The 27,473-nt window shown below is 42.6% G+C and overlaps 1 protein-coding gene across 2 annotated transcripts in view; it reads right to left on the bottom strand.

The window, feature by feature from the left end:
* macrod2 (mono-ADP ribosylhydrolase 2) overlaps positions 1-27,473 on the bottom strand; it is a 1,144,633-nt gene that overhangs the window by 845,648 nt on the left and 271,512 nt on the right. For both annotated transcript variants that reach the window (XM_014207733.2, XM_014207725.2), the window contains exon 4: positions 1,396-1,425. In XM_014207733.2, the coding sequence (XP_014063208.1) occupies positions 1,396-1,425 (30 nt within the window). The remainder of the gene's footprint in view (positions 1-1,395; positions 1,426-27,473) is intronic.

Here is a 27,473-nt window from a genome sequence, read left to right on the forward strand (position 1 = left end):
CAGTGCCAGGGAAACTTAACCAAAGCAGCGATTGCAACATACATTGGTTATGTAAAACATAATTGTGAGGTGAAGAGGAGCAGAGACATGGCAATCAAGAAGCCAATGTTTAGTGTTACATTAGACATCATTGAGAAGTGCTTGAGTGAGTCCACTTTGGTTACGGAGATACATTTTTCTGACCTCTGATCCCAATCACTCGCACGCATGCAAACGCACACAGGCACACACACACACATTACCCTTGATTAACGTGTTGCTAAAGGTCTCTCTCTGTCACTAGCTAAAGATCTGGAGAACTGCACACTGAGGCGACGCAATATGGCTGCTGAGGGACGAGGTCTAACCATGTATCAGATAAGATGAGAGCCACTTGGGACATAGTGTGATTAGACGTGGGTAGGGTTTCAGCTCATCAATTATTTATAGCAAGAACTAACTAACTGTCTGTCTGTCTGTCTGTCTGTCTGTCTGTCTGTCTGTCTGTCTGTCTGTCTGTCTGTCTGTCTGTCTGTCTGTCTGTCTGTCTGTCTGTCTGTCTGTCTGTCTGTCTGCCTGCCTGCCTGCCTGAGATGGGATAAATAAAGAACCAGGATATATCATATAAGAGTGTAGAGAGAGAGAGATGTCTGCAAACACCCAAACACAGTTGGATAAACAGTCAGATAACAGATATGACATGAAGCTGAAGAAATGACCTTGTTTTCATCTTCGTACGACTGCTAGATACCATAGATTCCCCCTTCAACCCACAGATCAGAATTCCACAGCTAATTAGGATGATACTTCAAGCCCAACTCCCCCCGCCCAATATACCAAGGAACCATTATATCAATCATGTCAGGGGAAGTGACAGATTTTCCAAAAGAGGAACCCCTGGGTTTGTGTTAGGCTACCCCGCTCCACTAGGCTCCTCCCTTTCACCTCCCCTCCCCATTCCACTGGACTCCCCTCCCTTCACCCCTCTCTTCCCGTCTCTCCCTAGCCACGGTCGGCCGCCTCAGATTTCCTCAGCTGCTTTGATAATAACAGGCCTGGACAGGCCAGTAAAGTAACGACCACCACGTCTGGCCATGACATGGCACAGTCAGTCTGCATGGTTACCGCACCCCGTGTAATGCTTCGCTCTGATGTGTTGGCACTAATGCATTCAGTCCCATTTAACGGAAGCACTCCGAGAGAAACAGACACTACAGTCCACGGTATACTAATGAATAAATAAATATCTAGGTCTATTAGACAGACATGTCTATGGTATAGGACTAATGATAGGACGACTTTGTTTTATTACGATGGGGAGATGAGGAGTGTGTGTGTGTGGGCGTGGGCGTCAGTGTGAACAGCATGGGCAGCGCCATGAAAATTCCCCCCAAAATAAGGAGGACAAGCACTCACCTCCACCGCCTCCCAGAAGACTGGAGTTAGCTGTGGAAGAGATGAAAAAGACAACATAAGTTCTCATGTTTAAAGATTGTTCAAACAGATGTGGATCATTAAGATTCAGCTCAGTCAGCACTTCTTCTTTTGGCAACATGACAAAAGTCAGCGATATTCAGATCCATGCAGATCAAACAAACGCTATCACACCAAACTGTTAGGACACTTGAATCAGCCAACAGTTTTACAACAGAGGAGTTTCTAGTACTATCGGAGTTCTGACTGAATATAAAACACCTTTACACACACACGCACACAATCAGAGTCCTGTGTGAGGGCCTGCTGATGTTCTGAACAAAACACCTCCACCAGCTCTGTGAAGGCTCTGTGATAACAGCGTGTGTTAGATGTAAGGCATAAGTGCTGAGCAGCAGTGAGTTTGAGCAGCGACCAGCCAGTTGCTGTGCTAGGAGAGGAGAGGAGGAACCCTTTGATGGTAATATCCTTAACATGTCTGAGAGAGAGAGAGGGCGAGAGAGAGAGAGAGAGAGAGAGAGAGAGAGAGAGAGAGAGAGAGAGAGAGAGAAAAAAAGAGAGAGAGAGAGATGGCGAGAGAGAGAGCGAGAGCGAGAGATAGAGAAAAAAGAGAGAGAGAAAGCGAGAGAGAGAGGGGGAGAGAGAGAGAAAAAAGAGAAAGACAGAGAGGGTGAGGAAGAGAGAGCGAGAGAGATAGAGGAAAAAAGAGAGAGAGAGAGCGCAAGGGGGAGAGAGAGAAAGCGAGAGAGAGCGAGAGAGAAAGAGAAAGAGAGGGAGAGGGAGAGAGAGAAAGGGAGAGAAAGAGAGACAGAGAAAGAGAGGAGAGAAAGAGAGAGGGAGAGAGAGAGAAAGAGAGCGAGAGAGAAAGAGAGATGGAGAGGGAGAGAAAGAAAGAGAAAGGGAGAGAGAGAGAGAGAGAGAAAGGGAGAGAGAGAGAGAGAGAGAGAGAGAGAGAGAGAGAGAAAGGGAGAGAGAGAAAGACAGAGAAAGAGAGAGGGAGAGGTAGCACAGATAAGAGGTCTAAAAACCTCCAGTTTAAATAGTCATGTGTAGTTCTATTCTGAAACAGCGTGACACAGTTAGGCTCATAAACACTCATTAAATACTCTGTCCTGTGTTGTTAGTGACTCACGCAGCCTCCTCTTCTCATTGGAGAATATATCATTAAAACTTAACACATCATTTAGTTTTACGTGTTGTCAGTTCTACACATCCTCTGAGTCCCTATTTCCTATATAGTGCACTACTTTTGATCAGGGCCCATAGGAGATTTATGCATCCCAAATGGAACCCTATTCCCTATATAGTGTAGTGCACTGCTAGGGCCCTATCCTCTCTCTACACTGGAGGGAGAGATTAGTGTGGATTAAAGTTATGTTGGTTCATTTGACTGTTACTGAAAGGGAAAGTAGGTAGAGCTGCGTTTGAAGTGTGGTTCATGCAGCGGGCAGAGAGGACTCATCAAACTGTATCTTCCACAACAGCAATCATATTCACATTATCCAACCACTGCATACACACTGACAGGGTTGGGTAGGTTACTTCCTACATGTAATCTGTTATGGTAACTAGTGTCCATAATTGTAATCAGTAATGTAACTTTTGGATTACTTTCCATTAGAAGAAGACAAAAATGTATATTACCAATTAAACAACATCTACTGCAGGATAAATCAATGTTAGAGTTTACATAGCTGGCCATAAATGGATGTTGCATTTTACTTTATGGGTTATGTAGGCTTCTAACCCATTGCTTTCTACTTCAATACAGATAATACAATTATTATATATTTAAATTAAAAACCAAATTCTGTCACATTTCCAGTCATTCCAATTAATTTAATACCCCTTGGTCTATAAGAATAGGACTTAAAAATATGGAAATATAGATGAATCTAATTGATTTACCTGAGCTTAACCCAAAACTACGGACTTGTTAGTCTACTCTGGTATTTGTTATGTTGTCATGGAGGACTGATTGGGCTTATTGCTTCCAGTTGAAGAATAAATGCTGCTCTCATGAAATGGAACGCTTCGAGCCTATGCTTACTGAAAACTGCTATTTACATGGGCTCCACCGCTCCACTAGGCTTTTCCCTTTCACCTCCCCTTCCCATACCACTGGACTCCCCTCCATTCACCCTCACCTCCCCTTCCCATACCACTGGACTCCCCTCCATTCACCCTCACCTCCCCTTCCCATACCACTGGACTCCCCTCCATTCACCCTCACCTCCCCTTCCCATACCCTATTCCACTGGACTCCCCTCCATTCACCCTCACTTCCCTTTCCCATACCCTATTCCACTGGACTCCCCTCCATTCACCCTCACTTCCCTTTCCCATACCCTATTCCACTGGACTCCCCTCCATTCACCCTCCCCTCCCTGTCTCCCCCTAGCCACAGTCACCGATATTCAAACCTGTGAGTGAGAGTGTCATTCCAATTGATCTAATCTGTTGTGTTATGATATTACATGTTACATATGACAATGCCCAGTGATGGTGTCTTGTAAAAGACTCACGTATGGCCTTGTATCATTTGAGCAGTTGACTAAATCAGTAGTTCTCAATTTTCTCCTCAGGGAGCCCCAGCTGTTGCATGACTAGCACACCTGATTCAATTTGTCAATTAACACAACAATAACGATTAAGGAATTTGGTTTTGTATGGGTTCTATACACTCGTATAATCAGTAGTGACTTGAGGAACCCTGGAGATCCTGAAGGAAATTATTGCTAGACAATGGTTCATATTTGCACCTTCGGGTAGTTGAGGGGTTCTTGGAGGAACCCTTAAAGGTTCAATCTAGCAACGGGTTCCTGGAGGAATACTAAAGTGGAAGCATGGCTTAGTAGGGGTGTGGCTTTAAGATGGATTTATTTTGGCCACCAGTTAAGAGTAAATGTTATTCCTGTTCATCTGTTCTGTTGTATTGTCATCACATGTGCATCCAAGATGGCGTAGCAGTCAGACATCTTTGTCTTCGTCTTGTCCTGTCCTGTGTATATATATTTTTATATCATTTTTCTTCGCATATATTTTCTAAATATTTTTCTTAACCTCAACTTCAACATACTCTACTGCAATCCGCCTCACCCAATGTGGTATGGATCTGCTATTTTTTTTACTGTAGAACCAGAACCCCCAACAGAAGCTAGCCAGCTAACTAGCTACTAGCTAGTAGTCAGCTAGCCACTGCTAGCGGCCATCAGCTAACCTTTAGCCCGGACAACTCTTGCCAGTCTGCACAGCGCAATTCAAACCAGAGCATATTGGACTTATCTTTCTCCATATCTCCGGATTCTTACCGCAAGCTCTGAACCTTTTCACCTGGATCATCGCAGGTTCGAGTGGCCAATCCTGGCTAACGTCACTGTCCCGAAGCAAGCACCAATTAGCCTGGAGCTAGCCTATGCAAGGCCCATCTCCCGGCTAGCTGAAGAGGTCCATCAGCCACTCCTTGGGCTACAATACCTATTTTGCCAATTGGCCTGGACCCCTTTTACTGCCAATACGGAGCCCCGCCGATCCATCACAACTGGACTACCGATGTAATCTGCCCGAGGGGTTTTTTCAACAGGCTCCTCCGTCGCGACGTCCCCTGAATGTCCATCTGCTAGCCTGCTAGCCGCGGCCCGCTAGCTGTCTCGAGCATATCGGACAGTTAGCTGAAGAGGCCCATCAGCCAATTTCTTGGGCCATTATACCTATTTTGCCAATGGGACTGGAACCTTTTACTACACGGAGCCCTGCTGATTCATCACGATTGGTCTGTCGATGTAACTGCATGAGGTGGATACAACAGTCTTCTTCCGTCGCGACATCCCTCTAAGGCCCCTCTGCTAGCTTGCTAGCCCCAACCCGCTAGCTGTCTGAATAGCCATGTCTCCAGCCCGCCTAGCTACTCACTGGACCTCTATGATCACTCGGCTACGCATGCCTCTCCCTAATGTCAATATGCCTTGTCCATTGCTGTTTTGGTTAGTGATTGTCTTATTTCACTGTAGAGCCTCTAGCCCTGCTCAATATGCCTTAGCTAACCCTTTAGTTCCACCTCCCACACATGCGGTGACCTCACCTGGTTTAAATTAAGTGTGTAGAGACAATATCTCTCATCATCACTCAATGCCTAGGTTTACATAATGTCTGTACATTATGCCTTGAATCTATTCTACCACGCCCAGAAATCTGCTCCTTTTACTTTCTGTTCCGAACGTACTAGACAACCAGTTCTTATAGCCTTTAGCTGTACCCTTATCCTACTCCTCCTCTGTTCCTCTGGTGATGTAGAGGTTAATCCAGGCCCTGCAGTGCCTAGCTCCACTCCCATTCCCCAGGCGCTCTCATTTGTTGACTTCTGTAACCGTAAAAGCCTTGGTTTCATGCATGTTAACATTAGAAGCCTCCTCCCTAAGTTTGTTTTATTCACTGCTTTAGCACACTCTGCCAACCCTGATGTCCTAGCCGTGTCTGAATCCTGGCTTAGGAAGACCACCAAAACCCCTGAAATTTCCATCCCTTAGTGTAACAGTTGCAATCTACTGCAGAGATAGCCTGCAGACTTCTGTCTTACTATCCAGGTCTGTGTCCAAACAATTTGAGCTTCTACTTATAAAAATCCACCTTTCCAAAAACAAGTCTCTCACCGTTGCCGCTTGCTATAGACCAAATTCTGCCCCCAGCTGTGCCCTGGACACCATATGTGAATTGATTGCCCCCCATCTATCTTCAGAGCTCGTGCTGTTAGGTGACCTAAACTGGGACATGCTTAACACCCCGGTTATCCTACCATCTAAGCATGATGCCCTCAATCTCACACAAATTATCAATGAACCTACCAGATACAACCCCAAATCCGTAAACACGGGCATCCTCATAGATATCATCCGAACCAACCTGCCCTCCAAATAAACCTCTGCTGTCTTCAACCAGGATCTCAGCGATCACTGCCTCACTGCCTGCGTCCGTAATGGGTCTGCGGTCAAACGACCACCCCTCATCACTGTCAAACGCTCACAAAAACCCTTCAGCGAGCAGGCCTTTCTAATCGACCTGGCCCGTGTATCCTGGCAGGATATTGACCTCATTCCCGTCACTAGAGGATGCCCGGTTATTCTTTAAAAGTGCTTTCCTCACCATCTTAAATAAGCATGCCCAATTCAAAAAATGTAGAACCAGGAACAGATATAGCCCTTGGTTCACTCCAGACCTGACTGCCCTTGACCAGCACAAAAAAAATAGTGTGGCGTACTGAATTAGCATCGAATAACCCCGTGATATGCAACTTTTCAGGGAAGTTAGGAACCAATGTACACAGGCAGTAAGGAAAGCAAAAACTAGCTTTTTCAAACAGAAATTTGCATCCTGTAGCACAAACTTCAAAAAGTTATGGGACACTGTAAAGTCCATGGAGAATAAGAGCACCTCCTCCCAGCTGCCCACCACACTGAGGCTAGGAAACACTGTCACCACCGATAAATCCACAATAATTGAGAATTTCAATAAGCATTTCTTTACGGCTGGCCATGCTTTCCACCTGGCTACCCCAACCCCGGTCAACAGACCTGCACCCCCCCACAGCAACTTGCCCAAGGCTCCACCATTTCTCCTTCACCCAAATCCAGATAGCTGACATTCTGAAAGAGCTGCAAAATCTGGACCCTACAAATCAGCCAGGCTAGACAATCTGGACCCTCCCTTTCTAAAATGATCTGCCAAAATTGTTGCAACCCCTATTACTAGCCTGTTCAACCTCTCTTTCGTATCGTCTGAGATCCCCAAAGATTGGAAAGCTGCCGCGGTCATCCCCCTCTTCAAAGGGGGAGACACTCTTGACCCAAACTGCTACAGACCTATATCTATCCTACCCTGCCTTTCTAAGCTCTTCGAAAGCTAAGTTAACAAACAGATCACCGACCATTTCGAATCCCACCGTACGTTCTCCCCTATGCAATCTGGTTACCGAGTCATGGGTGCACCTCAGCCACGCTCAAGATCCTAAATGATATCATAACCTCCATCGATAAGAGACAATACTGTGCAGCTGTATTCATCGACCTGGCCAAGGCTTTCGACTCTGTCAATCACCACATTCTTATCGGCAGACTCAACAGCCTCGGTTTCTCAAGTGACTGCCTCGCCTGGTTCACCAACTACTTCTCTGACAGAGTTCAGTGTGTCAAATCGGAGGGCCTGTTGTCTGGACCTCTGGCAGTGGGGGTGCCACAGGGTTCAATTCTCGGGCCGACTCTCTTCTCTATATACATCAATGATGTCGCTCTTGCTGCTGGTGATTCTCTGATCCACCTCTACGCAGACAACACCATTCTGTATACTTCTGTCCCTTCTTTGGACACTGTGTTAACTAACATCCAGATGAGCTTCAATAACATACAACACTCCATCCGTGGCCTCCAACTGCTCTTAAATGCAAGTAAAACTAAATGCATGCTCTTCAACCGATCGCTGCCCGCACCTGCCCGCCCGTCCAGCATCACTACTCTGGACGGTTCTGACTTAGAATATGTGGACAACTACAAATACCTAGGTGTCTGGTTAGACTGTAAACTCAGACTCACATTAAGCATCTTCAATCCAAAATTAAATCTAGAATGTACTTCCTATTTCGCAACAAAGCATCCAATCATATCCTCGTAAAGCTGACTATCCTACCAATCCTCGACGTCGGCAATGTCATTTACAAAATAGCCTCCAACACTCTACTGAGCAAATTGGATGCAGTCTATCACAGTGCCATCCGTTTTGTCACCAAAGCCCCATATACTACCCACCACTGCGACCTGTATGCTCTCATTGGCTGGCCCTCGCTACATATTTGTCACCAAACCCACTGGCTCCAGGTCATCTATAAGTCTTTGCTGGGTAAAGCCCCGCCTTATCTCAGCTCACTGGTCACAATAGCAGCACCCACCCGTAGCACGCGCTCCAGCAGGTATATTTCACTGGTCACCCCCAAAGCCAATTCCTCCTTTGGCCGCCTTTCATTCCAGTTTTTTGCTGCCAATGATTGGAACGAACTGCAAAAATCACTAAAGCTGGAGACTCATATCTCCCTCACTAACTTTAAGCACCAGCTGTCAGAGCAGCTCACAGATCACTGCACCTGTACATAGCCCATCCAACTACCTCATCCCCATACTGTTATTTATTTATTTTGCTCCTTTGCACCCCAGTATCTCTACTTGCACATTCATCTATCACTACAGTGTTTAATTGCTATATTGTAATTATTTCGGCACTATGGCCTATTTATTGCCTTACCTCCCTTATCCTACCTCATTTGCACACACTATATATATAGACTTTTTCTATTGTATTACTGACTATATGTTTGTTTATTCAATGTGTATGTAACGTTTGTCGTTCAAGGTAGACCAAGGCGTAGCGTGAGTTGAGTTCATCATCTTTTATTTTAAAGGTGAACCAGCAAAAAACAATAAACAACACAACGAACGAACGAACGAAAAGCTTCGTAGTGCAAAATACATGCAACCAAACAAAGACAAGATCCCACAACTGACTGTGGGAAAAAGGGCTGCCTAAGTATGATTCCCAATCAGAGACAACGATAGACAGCTGCCTCTGATTGGAAACCATACTAGGCCAATCAAAGGAAAAACCAACATAGAATTACAACACATAGAATGCCACACCCTGACCAAACAGAGAAAAACCGTCTCTCTCAGGTCAGGGCGTGACAGTGTAACTCTGTGTCGTTGTTTGTGTCGCAGTGCTTTGCTTTATCTTGGCCAGGTCGCATTTGTAAATGAGAACTTGTTCTCAGCTAGCCTACCTGGTTAAATAAAGATTAAATAAAAACCAAAAAACATGTTAAGGTTGAAATCTGACAGTTTTGTAGCTTCAATGAGGCTAACATAGGTGTATGAGTTCCTCGAGAGCCTATGCAAATCCCAAAGTTGGAATAGTTACAAATGTATTACTGTATGTAATCAGCAATGTTTATATTATATTAAATGATGTAACAATATTCAAGTGATATTTTAATATGCAGTGTACAAACTTAACATGATAAACAGGAATAACATTTATGCTAAAAGGGTGACTAAAAATAACTATCTCTAATCTGATAGGCTGCCACCTCTACAATATATTATTAAAAATGATAAAAATTGAGCCCCTCCCATCACAAAAAGGTTCTGGTTTGAACCTTTACACAGGGGTTCCTCGAGGAACATTTTTGAACTAGAAACTAGAGGCCCCTCAAATTCAAATACGGGCCCCAAAGCCAGTTCCACTGCTTTTCTTTAACTCTTCCACTCTAATCAGATTTAGACCTGGGAACAGAAAAACAGCTGTACTTCAGACCTGCAGGGTTTGAATACCCCTGCTGTAGGCTAACACACTGCTAGACTATCACTATACTGCACTGTCTGACTCAAATCTGACTAATGCCTCAATACCGATCATAGAACAATGATCATAGAACACAAAGCTATTCTGCATACTGTAGATGAATTTACTTATACATAAAAATAGACCATATGCATAGAACAAGCAACCGCTCTGGAACGTGTTGGATCAGAAACATCCCATTGGTCTAATGTGGCAATATAACAACAACTATTATTTAAATTATTTCTCTAGTTGTTTCTCTCCTGGCCGTGAAAATGCTGAAAGGTGCTTTTAGAGGCTACACTGCTTCCACACCTTTCCATACACACACACACACACACACACACACACACACACACACACACACACACACACACACACACACACACACACACACACACACACACACACACACACACACACACACACACACACACACACACACACACACACAACCTTCCACACCTTTCCCCGACAACATTAGTAGCTCTCCTCATTGTTCTGAGTGCTGGGCGTGATGCATTGGTTGTGTCCCAAATGGCTCCCTATTCCCTATAGAGTGCACTACTTTTGACCAGGGCCCATAGTGCACCATGCAGGGAATAGGGTACCATTTGGGATGCAGCCAGTGTGTGTGGGCGCAGGGACAAAGAAACCTATCCAGCTAAAGAAAGAATTTCACAGAGCGGAGCGCTTTGCTTTTGTTGTTCTATGCTCACACACTAAACATAGCACAAGAGATGTGAAGAGGTGTGTGTGAGTCTGTGTCTGCGTCTGCGTCTGTGTGTGTGTGTGTGTGTGTGTGTGTGTGTGTGTGTGTGTGTGTGTGTGTGTGTGTGTGTGTGTGTGTGTGTGTGTGTGTGTGTGTGTGTGTGTGTGTGTGTGTGTGTGTGTGTGTGTGTGTGTGAGAGAGAGAGACGATCCGCTTGCATGCTTTACAACAGAAACCCTCTTCTAGGTCATTCTGTGTTGACAGAGGTGTTTGTGTTTCTTTTAATCTCAGTTTATACAGTTCTACAGCTGTCTGCCCATCATCACAGTGAAGGTTGAACAGAACTCTAAATAAAGTCACCACAGAAATATACCCCACAACTTCGGACTGTCTTAGTTTGCAGTAAATGCCATAGTATCCATAGGAAGAGGTCTATCTACATGAAATAAAGTCAAGAATCATCCTAGTGCTATGTAGTGTGTAGCTACGCTACAGGCGCCAGCTAACTGATCAGGCTCCTATGCAATGTTTCCTTTAAACCACGCGCAGGCGCGCAGCTCCCCCGGGACTGCCACGCAGAAGAAATATCAGCCTGCTCAGAGAAGCACAAGACTGAACTTCACTTCTAGTTTTCCCCTTTAGTTAACACTATCAATGTTTCCCTCTGCTGTGGGAATTGTGATCCAATCAACACAATATTTGCCACTTTCAATGCAACATACCAAAACAAAATGAACTATGCAAGAGATTTTCTTGTAGGCACAGCGCTTAGGAGTAGGATTCTATTGCATTGACAGGCAGCACTCAGGCCCAACTCTATTCCTATATGCAAATAGACCATTGCCATACATGGATCTGTGCCAGTAGATGTGCTGGTTTTGAGATCAACGCGAGATCTGCATGTAGCCACATGTGCACATTTGTTCATATCCTTTGCTAGTTAGTGAGTTATTAGCCTTGTTATAGATAATTTGAAGTCGGCAATGGGGGAGTGGTTGCTTCCTACAAGAGCACAAAACATGCACATTTCTAGACATCTTTGAAAAGCAAGTCAGGTAAATAGCTATTTTTTTCTGTAAAAGGGCAGTGTTGCCAATACGCAGAGGATATCATCATATGTCTGATTCCCTGTAATAATGGTATGGGAATAATGATGCATTTTATTTTGTAAAGTGGTTTCAAGCATCAAAAAACAACATTTTCAGTCACCTTCTTGTCTGGAGGACAAGTGGAGAAACAGGTTCATCTCAAGCCCTGCATGTTTTTTTCAAAGGTCTCATGGAATGTAGGTCTACATTGAACACCACACATTGGCTGCTACTGTAGGCTGAATGATAGAACAGCTATTTCCATGTTAAAATGTTATGGGATACATTTTCTCCATTGTTTTTGATGGTAGGCCACTCAGGTAGACCTACATTATGATCAAATAGCCACAGTAGTCTACTTGGCCACTGTTAAAACTAACTTAAAAAGGTAACAGCCTCAAGGTTCACAGTAAAAGCGCACCAGAAGTTGCAAAGAATTTTCAATGTTCAAGTGTGCGCTCAGCAGACCTGAAATTTGCTCTGTGCCGAAGAAAATTAGAGGGAACATTGGTCCTATGACAATATTATATTGCTAATTGTCGGCCGTCCGCAGTCATTCCCCATGGGCTTCATCTCTGTTGATCTACGGCAGTACAGCCAGACCCCAGCCTCACCCTACCCCAGCCTCAGCCCAGCCTTAGCCCTGGGCAACTCAACCCCTAGACAGACCAGCCAATGTAGAGAGGAGGTACTTCATAATTAATACCACACTATTAAATATGTATTATGGACTGGATGTGGCCAAATATGGATTTTTGTTTAGATTTTTCACTCAGGATAATTGAAGCACTTTTCAGGCTTGTCATATTGAATAATGTTTATAAATCTATACAGATGTAGTATCTTAATTTAAGACAGTTTGCTACAGCAGGAAAATAATCCTGCAGCAACAGAAAATGTGAATTATTATGTGGATTATAAATTATGGGCATTTTTGTTGGGGTTGATACATTTTTCGTAAGGGAAAATTAAGTCTGAAATCTCAAAGTGGAAAATACAAACTTCAGAAGCCTTTTTAAACCTCAAATATAAATACATTTCATGCATTGCATGAAAGTTGTCCAGCAACAGGGTGATCAAATTAAGCAACAGAGTGATCAAATGAAGATCAAATTAAGATGAAGGCTGTTATGTTGGCTTCTGCTTTACTCGATACAAGGTTGAGCGCTGTGAGTCGTTGTTTATTTGTACACACTGTGTGAGACTGTGTGATTGTGTGTGTTTGAGTGAGACACTTTGAGAGAGTACAGGTTAGCTTTACTCTTTTCTTTTCTCAGCAGCTGTTCCATATTTGTTCCTTGCTCCCCTTTGCTCCCCTGCTCCTGAAGGGAAATAGTTAAAACGAGTCCCCATACATTTTGGGATTATAATGTCTCCCTTGATATCTGTCTGTCGCTGAGGGCTGTGTTGCTCTTGTTTTCTCCCTCTGTGGAGGTAACTGATATTTTGTGTGCACAAGAAAAGAAGCTTGCGGTGTTCTAAAATAAAAGACCAAAAAAGATGAAAGACTGGAAGCTCCCAGAGATTCACATCATGAAGGGAAAAGAGAGAGGGAGGGAGGGAAGAATGAAAAGACATAAAGCGTCCCACGCACTGTTTTCCCCGTCTACCTTCCAGCGTGAACATTTACAACATAGTCCCCACTGAGAGGAGACGGCTGCTGATCGCTCTATCTGTTTCCCTGAGGGCCTCCCCCTCTCTCTGTCTCTCTCTCCCTTTCTCTCCAAATCTTTCTCTATCTCTATATTTCTCTCCAAATCTTTCTCTACTCCTATATTTCTCTACCAAATCTCTGTCTCTCTCTCTAAATATCTCTATTTCGCGCCAAATCTCTCTATTTCGCGCCAAATCTCTCCCTCTCCCTCTACTCTACTCTACTCTACTCTACTCTACTCTGCTCTACTCTGTGATTAACCATGGTGGTGGAGTAAACTAAGCACTCCCTCAGGGATAGGTATAGGCAAAAATGTCAAAATACCATACTTGTATTGAAATGTATTTCATTTAATGTATTTTGTATTTAAAAAAACAAAAATACATTTGCAAGTAGCTGGCCCAAACAGCAGCAACATTCTCAGTAACGCTTACCGAAATGTTTTACTTGCTATGACTAAGAGTGTGTCACACTGGGTATTATTATTGGCCTTGTTTTGGGGCAGAGCTCACTAGAATACTGCTCAGCATGCTTTGCAATACATATACATTTATATTTAGCGGGAGAGCAAACGGTGATCTAAAACTGGAACAACCATTTCAGTAACGGGTGCAATAAGTCCAAGTAGCAGATTGGAATAGTTTAGAAAAATGTATGTTATTTATATTTGAATAGCATTATATTAATGAATCAATCAATGTACATGTAAAAACATACATATTAAAAACAAACATTTCTACAAAGCCTCAGACAACTCGTAGAACAGCTAAGTGCTCCGAAAAATGTAATAGTTGAATATAAATAGCCTAAAAGGTTTGCAATGTTATAAACAAGTGAAGCAAGGATACATTGTTTGTATATGAAAACTGAGATAACCGAATGATATATTAGCTAGATTATTAGGCTAAATATTAGATTATTAGGCAAAATATTGACACCACTTTCATGTGCAATCGATTGATTCTAACTGGTAGACTGAAACACTAATATCAATGACAAGGATGATCCCAGATCTGTTCTTAAATGGCAGGGGCAACCACATATAGTAGACTGAAACACTAATATCAATGACAAGGAGGATCCCAGATCTGTTCTTATATGGCAGGGGCAACCACATATAGTAGACTGAAACACTAATATCAATGACAAGGATGATCCCAGATCTGTTCTTATATGGCAGGGGCAACCACATATAGTAGACTGAAACACTAATATCAATGACAAGGATGATCTGAGCCAGTTTAATACTCATCTAATTAAGGGCTATAGGCTAGTATTATCAAAAAACTCTAACCTAAGGGTCAATATACAATGCATTCGGAAAGTACCCCTTGACTTTTTCCACATTTTGATACATTATAGCCTTATTCTATAATGGATGAAATACACTTTCCCCCTCATCAATCTACACACAATACCCCATAATGACAAAGTGAAAACAGGTTTTTAGACATTTTTGCTAATGTATTAAAATAAAAAACAGAAATACCTTATTACATAAGTATTCAGACTCTTTGCTATGAGACTCAAAATTGAGCTCAGGTGCATCCTGTTTCCATTGATCATCCTTGAGATGTTTCTACAAGTTGATTGGAGCCCACCTTTGGTAAATCCAATTGATTGGACATGATTTGGGAAGGCACACATCTGTCTATATAAGGTCCCACAGTTGACAGTGCATGTCAGAGCAAAAACCAAGCCATGAGGTAGAAGGAATTGTCCGCAGAGCTCTGAGACAGGACTGTGTCGAGGTACAGATCTGGGGAAGGGTACCAAGAAATGTCTGCAGCATTGAAGGTCCCCAAGAACACAGTGGCCTCCATCATTCTTAAATGGAAGAAGTTTGGAACAACCAAGACCTTTCCTAGAGCTGGCCGCCCGGCCAAACTGAGGAATCGGGGGAAAAGGGCCTTGGCCAGGGAGGTGACCAAGAACCTGAAGCATGGTGGTAGCAGCATCATGGTGTGGGGATGTTTTTCAGCGGTATGGACTGGGAGACTAGTCAATATTGAAGGAAAGATGAATGGAGCAAAGTACAGAGAGCTCCTTGATGAAAACCTGCTCCAGAGAGCTCAGGACCTCAGACTGGGGTGAAGGTTCACCTTCCAACAGGACAACAACCTTAAGCAAACAGCCAACACAATGCAGGAGTGGCTTGAGGACAAGTCACTGAATGTCCTTGAGTGAACCAGCCAGGGCCCGGACTTGAATCTGATCGAACATCTCTGGAGAGACCTGAAAATACCTGTGCAGCGACGCTCCCCATCCAACCTGAAAGAGTTGAGAGGATCTGCAGAGAAGAATGGGAGAAACTCCCCAAATACAGGTGTGCCAAGCTTGTAGCGTCATACCCAAGAAGACTAAAGGCTGTAATCACTGTCAAAGGTGCTTCAACAAAGTACTGAGTAAAGGAACTGAATATTTATGTTAATGTGATATTTCCATTGTTTTGTGGGGTTTTTTTGCATAAAATTAGAAAAAACAGTTTTTGCTTTGTTATTATGGGGCATTATGTGTAGATTGATGAGGAAAAAAAACAAATGTAATCCATTTTAGAATAAGGATGTAACGTAACAAAATGTGTAAAAACCCAAGGGGTCTGAATACTTTCCGAATGTACTGTATTAGATCTATGGAAACATTGCTTAACTTGCTACTTCATGTTTAATTATTTACATTGTTTAATTATTTAATTGTAGAGCATCTGTAGGCGTACCTGAAGCCCAGTTCCTTCCTGCCATTAGGCTACAATGATTTGTTCTGCAATTACGAAAACCATTGTCATCATATCGTATTTTTAGGTTACGTTGATATTGTCTATAGCCAACGAGGGACTTTGGCTTTTTTCATTCTTGCTCACAGTTTACACAAACTGAAGAAATGCAGAATTTACATAATCAAACATTGCCTACAGAATAGCATGAGAAAACACTTAGAATACATAACACATGGCCAACATAATACAACATCTTAAATACATAACACATGGCCAACATAATACAACATCTTAAATACATAACACATGGCCAACATAATACAACATCTTAAATACATAACACATGGACAACATAATACAACATCTTAAATACATAACACATGTACAACATAATACAACATCTTTGAATACATAACACATGGCCAACATAATACAACATCTTAAATACATAACACATGGTCTACATAATACAATATCTTAAATACATAACACATGGCCAACATAATACAACATCTTAGAATACATAACACATGGCCAACATAATACAACATCTTTGAATACATAACACATGGCCAACATAATACAACATCTTAAATACATAACACATGGTCTACATAATACAATATCTTAAATACATAACACATGGCCAACATAATACAACATCTTAAATACATAACACATGGTCTACATAATACAACATAATACAACATAATACAACATAATACAACATAATACAACATCTTAAATACATAACACATGGTCTACATAATACAACATCTTAGAATAAATAACACATGGCCAACATAATACAACATCTTAAATACATAACACATGGCCAACATAATACAACATCTTAAATACATAACACATGGCCAACATAATACAACATCTTAAATACATAACACATGTACAACATAATACAACATCTTAGAATACATAACACATGGTCTACATAATACAACATCTTAGAATAAATAACACATGGCCAACATAATACAACATCTTAAATACATAACACATGGCCAACATAATACAACATCTTAAATACATAACACATGGACAACATAATACAACATCTTAAATACATAACACATGGCCAACATAATACAACATCTTAAATACATAACACATGGCCAACATAATACAACATCTTAAATACATAACACATGGCCAACATAATACAACATCTTAAATACATAACACATGGCCAACATAATACAACATCTTAAATACATAACACATGGCCAACATAATACAATATCTTAGAATACATAACACATGGCCAACATAATACAACATCTTAAATACATAACACATGGCCAACATAATACAACATCTTAAATACATAACACATGGACAACATAATACATCTTAGAATACATAACACATGGCCAACATAATACAACATCTTAAATACATAACACATGGCCAACATAATACAACATCTTAAATACATAACACATGGCCAAAATAATACAACATCTTAGAATACATAACACATGGCCAACATAATACAACATCTTAGAATACATAACACATGGCCAAAATAATACATCTTAGAATACATAACACATGGCCAACATAATACAACATCTTAGAATACATAACACATGGACAACATAATACAACATCTTAAATACATAACACATGGCCAACATAATACAATATAATACAAAGGCTCCTGAGTGGAGCAGAGGTCTAAAGCACTGCATCTCAGTGCTAGATGCGTCACTACAGACCCTGGTTCGATTCCAGGCTGTATCACAACCGGCCGTGATTGGGAGTCCTACAGGGCGGTGTAGAATTGGCCCAGTTTCGTCGGGGTTGGCCGTCATTGTAAATAAGAATTTGTTGTTAACTGACTAGTTAAATAAAAACATATTATATACACTACCAGTCAAAAGTTTTGACACACCTTCTCATTCAAGCGTTTTTCTTTATTTTTACTATTTTCTACATTGTAAAACAATAGTGAAGACATCATAACTATGAAATAACGCATATGGAATCATGTAGTAACCAGAAAAGTGTTAAACAAATCAAAATACATTTTATATTTGAGATACTTCAAATAGCCACCCTTTGCCTTGATGACAGCTTTGCACACTCTTTGCATTCTCTCAACCAGCTTCATGAGGTAGTCACCTGAAATGCATTTCAATTAACAGGTGTGCCTTCTTAAAAGTGAATGTGTGGAATTTCTTTCCTTCAAAATGCGTTTGAGCCAATCAGTTGTGTTGTGACAAGGTAGGGAGGTATACAGAAGATAGCCCTATTTGGTAAAAGACAAAGTCCATATTATGGCAAGAACAGCTCAAATAAGCAAAGAGAAACGACAGTCCATCATTACTTTAAGACATGAAGGTTTGTCGCAAAAACCATCAAGGCCTATGATGAAACTAGCTCTCATGAGGACCGCCACAGGAATGGAAGACCCAGAGGATAAGTTCATTAGAGTTACCAGCCTCAGAAATTGCAGCCCAAATAAATGCTTCACAGAGTTCAAGTAACAGACACATCTCAAGATCAAATGTTCAGAGGAGACTGCGTGAATCAGGCCTTCATGGTCGAATTGCTGCAAAGAAACCACTACTAAAGAACACCAATAAGAAGAAGAGACTTGCTTGGGCCAAGAAACACGAGCAATGGATATTAGACCGGTGGAAATGTGTCCTTTGGTCTGGAGTCCAAATTGGAGATTTTTGTTCCAACCGCTGTGTCTTTGTGAGACGCAGTGTGGGTGAACGGATGCTCTCCGCATGTGTATTTCCCACCGTGAAGCATGGAGGAGGAGGTGTTATGGTGTGGGGGTGCTTTGCTGGTGACACTGTCTGTGATTTATTTAGAATTCAAGGCATACTTAACCAGCATGGCGACCACACCATTCTGCAGCGATATGCCATCCCATCTGGTTTGGGCTTAGTGGGACTATCATTTGTTTTTCAACAGGACAATGAGCCAACACACCTCCAGGCTGTGTAAGGGCTATTTGACCAAGAAGGAGAGTGATGGAGTGCTGCATCATATGACCTGGCCTCCACAATCCCCCGGCCCCAACCCAATTGAGATGGTTTGGGATGAGTCGGACAGCAGACTGAAGGAAAAGCAGCCAACAAGTGCTCAGCATATGTGGGAACTCCTTCAAGACTGTTGGAAAAGCATTCCAGGTGAAGCTGGTTGAGAGAATGCCAAGAGTGTTATTTTGTAGTTTTGATGTCTTCACTATTAATTCTACAATGTAGAAAATAGTAAAAATAAATTAAACCCCTTGAATATGTAGGTGTGTCCAAACTTTTGATTGGTACTGTATGTATAAATGTTAAATTAATTGTGGAAAAACTAAATGAAATAGTACAGAAGACAGCCCAGAGACACTGTAAAGCGTAACAGAAAAATCCCTCTCAGCTCTCCGTCTCTCTTTTTTACTTCTTTACCACTGTCACGACTTCCACCGAAGGTGGCTCCTCTCCCTGTTCGGGCGGTGCTCGGCGGTCGTCGTCGCCGGCCTACTAGCTGCCACCGATCCATTTTTCCTTTTCGTTTGTGTCTGTCTGTTTTATCACACCTGTGTTCACAGTTGATTTCGGTGGGTTTATTTACACCCCGCTGCCTGCTAGTCTTTGTGCGGGATTGTTTGTATGTGTTCTACGTTAGGGGTGTGTCTGCACCACAGGGTTTTCGTTTCATTCGGTAATGTTCGGTAGTGTTACCGTTTCGAGATTTTGTTTAGGAGTCGAGGTTTCTCCTCCGTGTGTGCAATGAGTTTCCCTGTGTGTGGCGACTTCGTTTTGTGCGTGTTTTCCCCCATGTTGTTGTTGAGTCGGGACTACATTAATAAACGCTTCCTTGCTCTCCTGCTCCTGATTCCTGATTCCTACTAGGAGGCATCGTAACAACCACATATTGGGGAGAGTAGCAAACCTGGGTTCAAATAATATTTGAAATGTTACAAAACTGTATTATGTAAAAAATATATTTCGAAAAATATGACTTTGAATATCCATAAATAATTGAAGAGCTACAGCGAGCTCTTTAGCCTATATTGTGGATTCATCTTCAGCATGGGACAGCTCCTGTAACCCTTAGTTAAGTTTCACTTTGTAACGAGCGCACTACGTGGCGTTTTGGGAAATGGGTGTGACATCTTCAGCCGTTATTTTTACGATGCATCGTTAAAACACTCGTAAGCCTAAGCTCCATTGTTATCAGAAAACAGGGCCCAGTGAAGAGGACTGACATAGGCATGCTATGTCACATGGGAGAACAGAGGGACTGGGAACTGTCAAAAAAATGGTCTGTGTCTGCCCGTGTGTCCGTTTGTCTGCCCGTGTGTCCGTCTGCCTGCCTGTCTGTCTGCCTGCCTGTCTGTCTGCCTATCTGTCTGCCTGTCTGGTCAGAATAACATCCTCTCTTTTAGTGCCTGCCAGCGTCCTCCACAGGGAGTTCCAGTAATCAAATTTGTCCTGAAAGACAGAACAGAGGAACACAGGAACAGAAAACAACCCAAAAACAACAAGGGTACGTTCCAAATGGCACCCTATTCCCTACATAGTGCACTACATTTGATCAGGGCCCATAAGGAATAGGGTGCCATTTGGGATGCACACCAAGAGGTCATAACACAACCAGTTCACAGCGTTACACTGTTCCTTGAATCCTCAGAACATGTATTATTTCCTTTATATGGTAGTTTACTGATATTCCGACAACATCCTCCTCCTCCCTTGTTTATGTATGCACACATGCACGCACATAAATGCACACACACAAATGCGCACACACACACACACACACACACACACACACACACACACACACACACACACACACCCCACCCTAAGTCTTACAGGAAACCGGGCCATCCATATAAACATTCGTTACAGCAGCCAGGGGAAGAAAAGCCCTCAAGTTCTATTCTCTAACAGTAGGACAGTGGATCCCTTCCCCTCCTGAGTTCTATTCTCTAACAGTAGGACAGTGGATCCCTTCCCCTCCTGAGTTCTATTCTCTAACAGTAGGACAGTGGATCCCTTCCCCTCCTGAGTTCTATTCTCTAACAGTAGGACAGTGGATCCCTTCCCCTCCTGTGTTATATTCTCTAACAGTAGGACAGTGGATCCCTTCCCCTCCTGAGTTCTATTCTCTAACAGTAGGACAGTGGATCCCTTCCCCTCCTGTGTTATATTCTCTAACAGTAGGACAGTGGATCCCTTCCCCTCCTGTGTTATATTCTCTAACAGTAGGACAGTGGATCCCTTCCCCTCCTGTGTTCTATTCTCTAACAGTAGGACAGTGGATCCCTTCCCCTCCTGAGTTCTATTCTCTAACAGTAGGACAGTGGATCCCTTCCCCTCCTGTGTTATATTCTCTAACAGTAGGACAGTGGATCCCTTCCCCTCCTGTGTTATATTCTCTAACAGTAGGAGAGTGGAGCATGCAGAGCTAGTGACAGCTATCATCTGTTAAATCTACTCCGTAATGGATATAGGGAGCCTGATTCTTTATCTGATAAGGCTGGATGAAGGAGAGGCGTGTTTCTGGTGTGTGTGTGTTTCAGGGATCTCCTGTGGTCACCATAACAAGGGTTATAAATTGTGGTGGAAGACTGGAAGTGCTCCCTGCATGCCTGTAGATAGCAGGTCATTAAGAAACCGCTGAGCTGCGACGTTAGGCTGTAGCATCTCACGCATGTCCCTATACAGATTACCCTGGGTCCGCCCATTTCCTGTCTCTGTGCCCTTTGAACTCTGCTCAGTCTAGTGAATAGCAGGACTGTGTCACAAATCACTCAGTAGGTGACACCTCAGTGGAATTACTGAGGGGATTCAATGAATCTGACCCGGGACCCAGGTAGGCATGTTTTGCACCTGGTGAAAGTTGATTACATTCGTTTTAGAATAGGTAAGATATACAAAACCTTGCAGAGAGCCTATCTAACTGACAATTTCTTAGAAAAAATATAAACTATTGGAACCAAGACTTAAAAATAACTGATATTGGCACAAGATGGAGGGAGTGTTGGAACATAATTATGGAACAAAATTACAGTTAACAAAAATGTACTCTTAATTCAGTATAAACTAATGTAAATAATGTATTATACAAGAGACAAAATTCATAAATTCTACAGCACAACGGCAGAGTCATGTCTTAACTAACAATGACTCAATAATTCATGTCTTCTGGGAGTGCTATAAAGTCCAAAAGTTATGGGCAGAGTTAGAAAGCTGGCTGTCAGAAGTTTTACAATGTAAGTTTACTTTTAATCCATCTATCAACATATTTCAAGACATTACATATGAGGGTGTGGTGAAATACCCAATGGGTTGGACAATATTATTTTCATCACTTATATTGAAGAAGACATTACTTAAACACTTGAAGTCAAATGATACTCCAACTTCAAGATAAGGGAAGAATCAAATGTTTTATTATTTAAATATTGAAAAATAAAACTGTCTACAGACAGAAACAAGATAACAATCTGAAGCCATATGGGGCAGAGTCTTACAAGCATTGGAAACAACTAATGGCTGAAACCAATTGCTATTGACTATGAGAAAAAATAAGAAACAATATCATAAATAAGCAAAACATTGAATAAATATGAAAAAGCACTGATATGGTGTCAACATGTCAACACTGAGCAAGTGTGATGTCATTAACGTTTGTAGATTTTTTTTAATGTTCTGTGCAATAAGTCTTTGCCTAGTCATGTCGAGTCCTTGCCTAGTCATGTCGAGTCCTTGCCTAGTCATGTCGAGTCCTTGCCTAGTCATGTCGAGTCCTTGCCTAGTCATGTCGAGTCCTTGCCTTGTCATGTCGAGTCCTTGCCTAGTCATGTCGAGTCCTTGCGTAGTCATGTCGAGTGCTTGCCTAGTCATGTCGAGTCCTTGCCTTGTCATGTCGAGTCCTTGCCTTGTCATGTCGAGTCCTTGCCTAGTCATGTCGAGTCCTTGCGTAGTCATGTCGAGTGCTTGCCTAGTCATGTCGAGTCCTTGCCTTGTCATGTCGAGTCCTTGCCTAGTCATGTTGAGTCCTTGTCTTGTCATGTCGAGTCCTTGCCTAGTCATGTCGAGTCCTTGCCTAGTCATGTCGAGTCCTTGCCTTGTCATGTCGAGTCCTTGCCTTGTCATGTCGAGTCCTTGCCTAGTCATGTCGAGTCCTTGCGTAGTCATGTCGAGTGCTTGCCTAGTCATGTCGAGTCCTTGCCTAGTCATGTCGAGTCCTTGCCTTGTCATGTCGAGTCCTTGCCTAGTCATGTTGAGTCCTTGCCTTGTCATGTCGAGTCCTTGCCTAGTCATGTCGAGTCCTTGCCTAGTCATGTCGAGTCTTGTGGATCTATGTACAGTGCCTGTCAAAAGTTTGGACACAGCTACTCATTCAAGGGTTTTTCTTTATTTTTACTATTTTCTACATTGTAGAATAATAATGAAGACATCAAAATTATGAAATAACACAAATGGAATCATGTAGTAACCAAAAAAGTGTTAAACAAATCAAAATATATTTTATATTTGAGATACTTCAAAGTAGCCACCCTTTCCCTTGATGACAGCTTTGCACACTCTTGGAATTCTCACAACCAGCTTCCCGAGGTCACCTGGAATGCATTTCAATTAACAGGTGTGTCTTGTTAAAAGTTCACATGTGGAATTTGTTTCCTTCTTAATGCGTTTGAGCCAATCAGTTGTGTAGTGACAAGGTTGGGTTGGTATACATATTATGGCAAGAACAGCTCAAAAAAGCAAAGAGAAACAGTCCATCATTACTTTAAGACATGAAGGTCAGTCAATCCGGAAAATGTCAAGAACTTTGAAAGTTTCTTCAAGTGCAGTCACAAAAACCATCAAGCGCTTTGATGAAACTGGCTATCATGAGGACCGCCACAGGAAAGGAAGACCCAGAGTTACATCTGCTGCAGAGGATAAGTTCATTAGAGTTACCAGCCTCAGAAATTGCAGCCCAAATAAATGCTTCACAGAGTTCAAGTAACAGACACATCTCAACGTCAACTGTTCAGAGGAGACTGCATGAATCAGGCCTTCATGGTCAAATTGCTACAAAGAAACCACTACTAAAGGACACCAATAAGAAGAAGAGACTTGCTTGGGCCAAGAAACACGAGCAATGGACATTAGACCGGTGGAAATCTGTCCTTTCGTCTGTTAAGTCCAAATTTTAGATTTTTGGTTCCAACCGCCATGTCTTTGTGAGACAAAGAGTAGGTGAAAGGATAATCTCAGCATGTGTGGTTCCCACCGTGAAGCATGGAGGAAGAGGTGTGATGGTGCTTTGCTGGTGACACTGTCAGTAATTTATTTAGAATTCAAAGCACACTTAACCAGCATGGCTACCACAGCATTCCGCAGCAATATGCCATCCTATCTGGATTGAGCTTAGTGTGACTATCATTTGTTTTTCAATGGGACAATGACCCAACACACCTCCAGGCTGTGTTAGGACTATTTGACCAAGAAGGAGAGTGATGGAGTGCTGCATCAGATGACCTGGCCTCCACAATCACCCGACCTCAACCCAATTGAGATGGTTTGGGATGAGTTGGACCGCAGAGTGAAGGAAAAGTATCCAACAAGTGCTGAGAATATGTGGGAACTCCTTCAAGACTGTTGGAAAAGCATTCCAGGTGAAGCTGGATGGGAGAATGCCAAGAGTGTGCGAAGCTGTCATCAAGGCAAATGGTGGCTTCTTTGACGAATCTAAAATCTAAAATATATTTTGATTTGTTTAACAATTTTTTGGTTACTTCATGATTCCATATGTGTTACTGTGTAGTTATGATGTCTTCACTATTAATTCTGCAATGTAGAAAATAGTGAAAATAAAGAAAAACCCTTGAATGAGTAGGTGTGTCCAAACTTTTGATTGGTACTGTATGTATAAATGTTAAATTAATTGTGGAAACACTAAATGAAATAGTACAGAAGACAGCCCAGAGACACTGTAAAGCGTAACAGAAAAATCCCTCTCAGCTCTCCGTCTCTCTTTTTTCTTCATTACCACATATTGGGGAGAGTAGCAAACCTGGGTTCAAATAGTATTTGAAATCTTACAAATACTTTGAGCATTGCTTTAAGCTGTCTGCAGTGTCAGGTGTGGGGGGGGGCTTGCACTTTTGGGACTTTTCTATTGGTCACATTGCAACAGGCAAGCTCAATAAAGCACAGCTGATGATGACACAAAATATTTCAAATGGTATTTGAACCCTGGTCCGGCAGGGACAAGAGACAAGAGGCTAGTGAAGAATTGCTCAGGGGTTTTGTGTTTGTTGTGGTCAGCAACAATGACAATCCTGATTGTGCAGCTGAATAGGAAGTTGGTAGTGCATAACACCACACAAGCTAAAGGGTTCAACACCTCTGCATGATGCCTATAGTTTCAGATAACTTAGCTGAACCTATTACTAAATGCGCCACTGGATTTGCATAGGCTATTTATTATTCACTAAATGCGCCTCTAAATGCTCCGAAACCGAGTGCCTGCTGGTTTTAGATTTTTCTTTTCAATTAAGACCAAGACAACCAGGTGAGGGGAGTTCCTTACTAATTAGTGACCTTAATTCATCAAGCAAGTACGAGTGAGGATCGAAAACCCACAGACACTCAGCCCTCTGTGGAATGAGTTTGACACATGCTCTAAACGCTCCACTAAATGCTCTAAACGCTCCACTGTAGCCCAGTTGGTAGAGCATGGCTCTTGCAATGCCAGGATAGTGGGTTCCATTCCCGGGACCACCCATAGGTATAAAGTGTATGCACGCGTGACTGGATAAAAGTGTCTGCTAAATGGCATGACATAAAAATGCACCTTTTTCTAACATAATAATAATCAGGGGTTAAAATATAATATAATCACTTCTGGCAACTAGACGAATGATCACTCAGTCAAAAGCTTGATTTGAGCCTGATTGAATTATTTCAACCCTACCAAGGCTACTAATGTATCCAATGCTAGGAAAACAAGCTGTTAAATGGAGACAGTAATGTGTTCTGAAGCTGCCTGACTGTAGCAGCAGTCTGAGACTGATTGGCTGGGGTAAGAGCTGAGGTAGTTGGTAGTCATTAGGTGTTCCTCTCCTCATACTATAACTGGTTTGGCATGGCAGCTCTGAATTCCAATGTTCACAAGATCAGCCCACCGGAAACAACTTTACAAAATTCTCTCTGAATGAGTGGAGAAAATGTTACCCTAAACGAACACACACCCGCACCCACCCACACAGTGTGCTCCCCCTTCTACTTTCCACTCCATGAGTCACTCTAACAAGCTCTGTCAATCTGAAGGTAAGCTCCATCATCAGTACAGTGAGCAGTGAGAACAGCGCATTACTGGTCACACACACGCACGCACACCAAACCAACTACACATCACAGAACATATATGCCATCCAGGGTTTTAAACGTGTCATGCCTGCGAAGCGCTGCAGAATTTGAACCAACTCCATACTGTCTAATGATAAAGGCTTTTAGTTCTTGTATTAGCCGCTGAACCTCCCACCCTTATACAATCCAACCTCCACTGGAGGAGAGGTGGGGATGGGAGGGAGGAGGAGGGGAGGGGAAGGGTGGAGTGATGGGGGGAGTGGGGTGATGGGGGAGGAGGGGAGGGGTGATGGGAGGGTGGGGGAGAGGAGGGGAGGGGGGATGGGAGGGTGGGGGAGAGGAGGGGAGGGGGGATGGGAGGAGAAGAGGGGAGAGGGGAGGAGAGGATGGTGTTTTCTCCTGTGGGGAATCTCTTAGAGCTAGACAGACAGACCGGGAAAGGCATGGCCAGGGCAAGGTGAATGGATCTCAGCAGATCTTCCCAAGTATCATATCTCAGCCCAGAACCTCAAGCCAGTGGATCAAGAACCCACATCTGAAGGTGAAACCCCTCCACAGAGAACAGTGGTTCAGTATATAGGGTCTGGGAGAAAAACAGTGGGCAGTATCATCGGTACACTTCACTGCAACTATGTAATATATACACTGACATACGAAGTTGGCAAAAGTAGGTTGAATACTTGTTTATGAGTTCCATCATAACGTGTGGTGCCATTTGACACACTTGACATAATCAGAGCTCTAAATGTGTATTTTTCCATCTAGGACAGTCATAAGTACATGTGTGAGCAATATAGCACACTTGTAGAAAACAAAGTAGAACTGTACAGGGTTCTTCAGTTTGTCCCCATAGGGGAACCCTTTTTGGTGCTGGGTAGACACCTTTGCAGAGGGGTTCTATCTAAAACCCTCTATGTAGGGTTCTTCAAATAACCCGCTGTATATGGTTCTACCTAGAACCCTCTATGAAGGGTTCTCCCAATAACCATTTTATCATCTAAAGATTCTTCCTAGAACCATCTATGAAGGGTTCTACCGAGAACCCTCTTATTTTTGGAAGGTTCTTCCTAGAACCCTCTATGAATGGTTTTCTAAGAGTGCAGTAGTGTTCTTTCTGATGTGTGTCTGTATGGCTGTTATAACTGGCAACAAGCTGGCTTCTGACTAATGA

This window comes from Salmo salar, chromosome ssa01 (assembly GCF_905237065.1).
Source record: "Salmo salar chromosome ssa01, Ssal_v3.1, whole genome shotgun sequence".
In the NCBI taxonomy this organism is placed as follows: domain Eukaryota; kingdom Metazoa; phylum Chordata; class Actinopteri; order Salmoniformes; family Salmonidae; genus Salmo; species Salmo salar.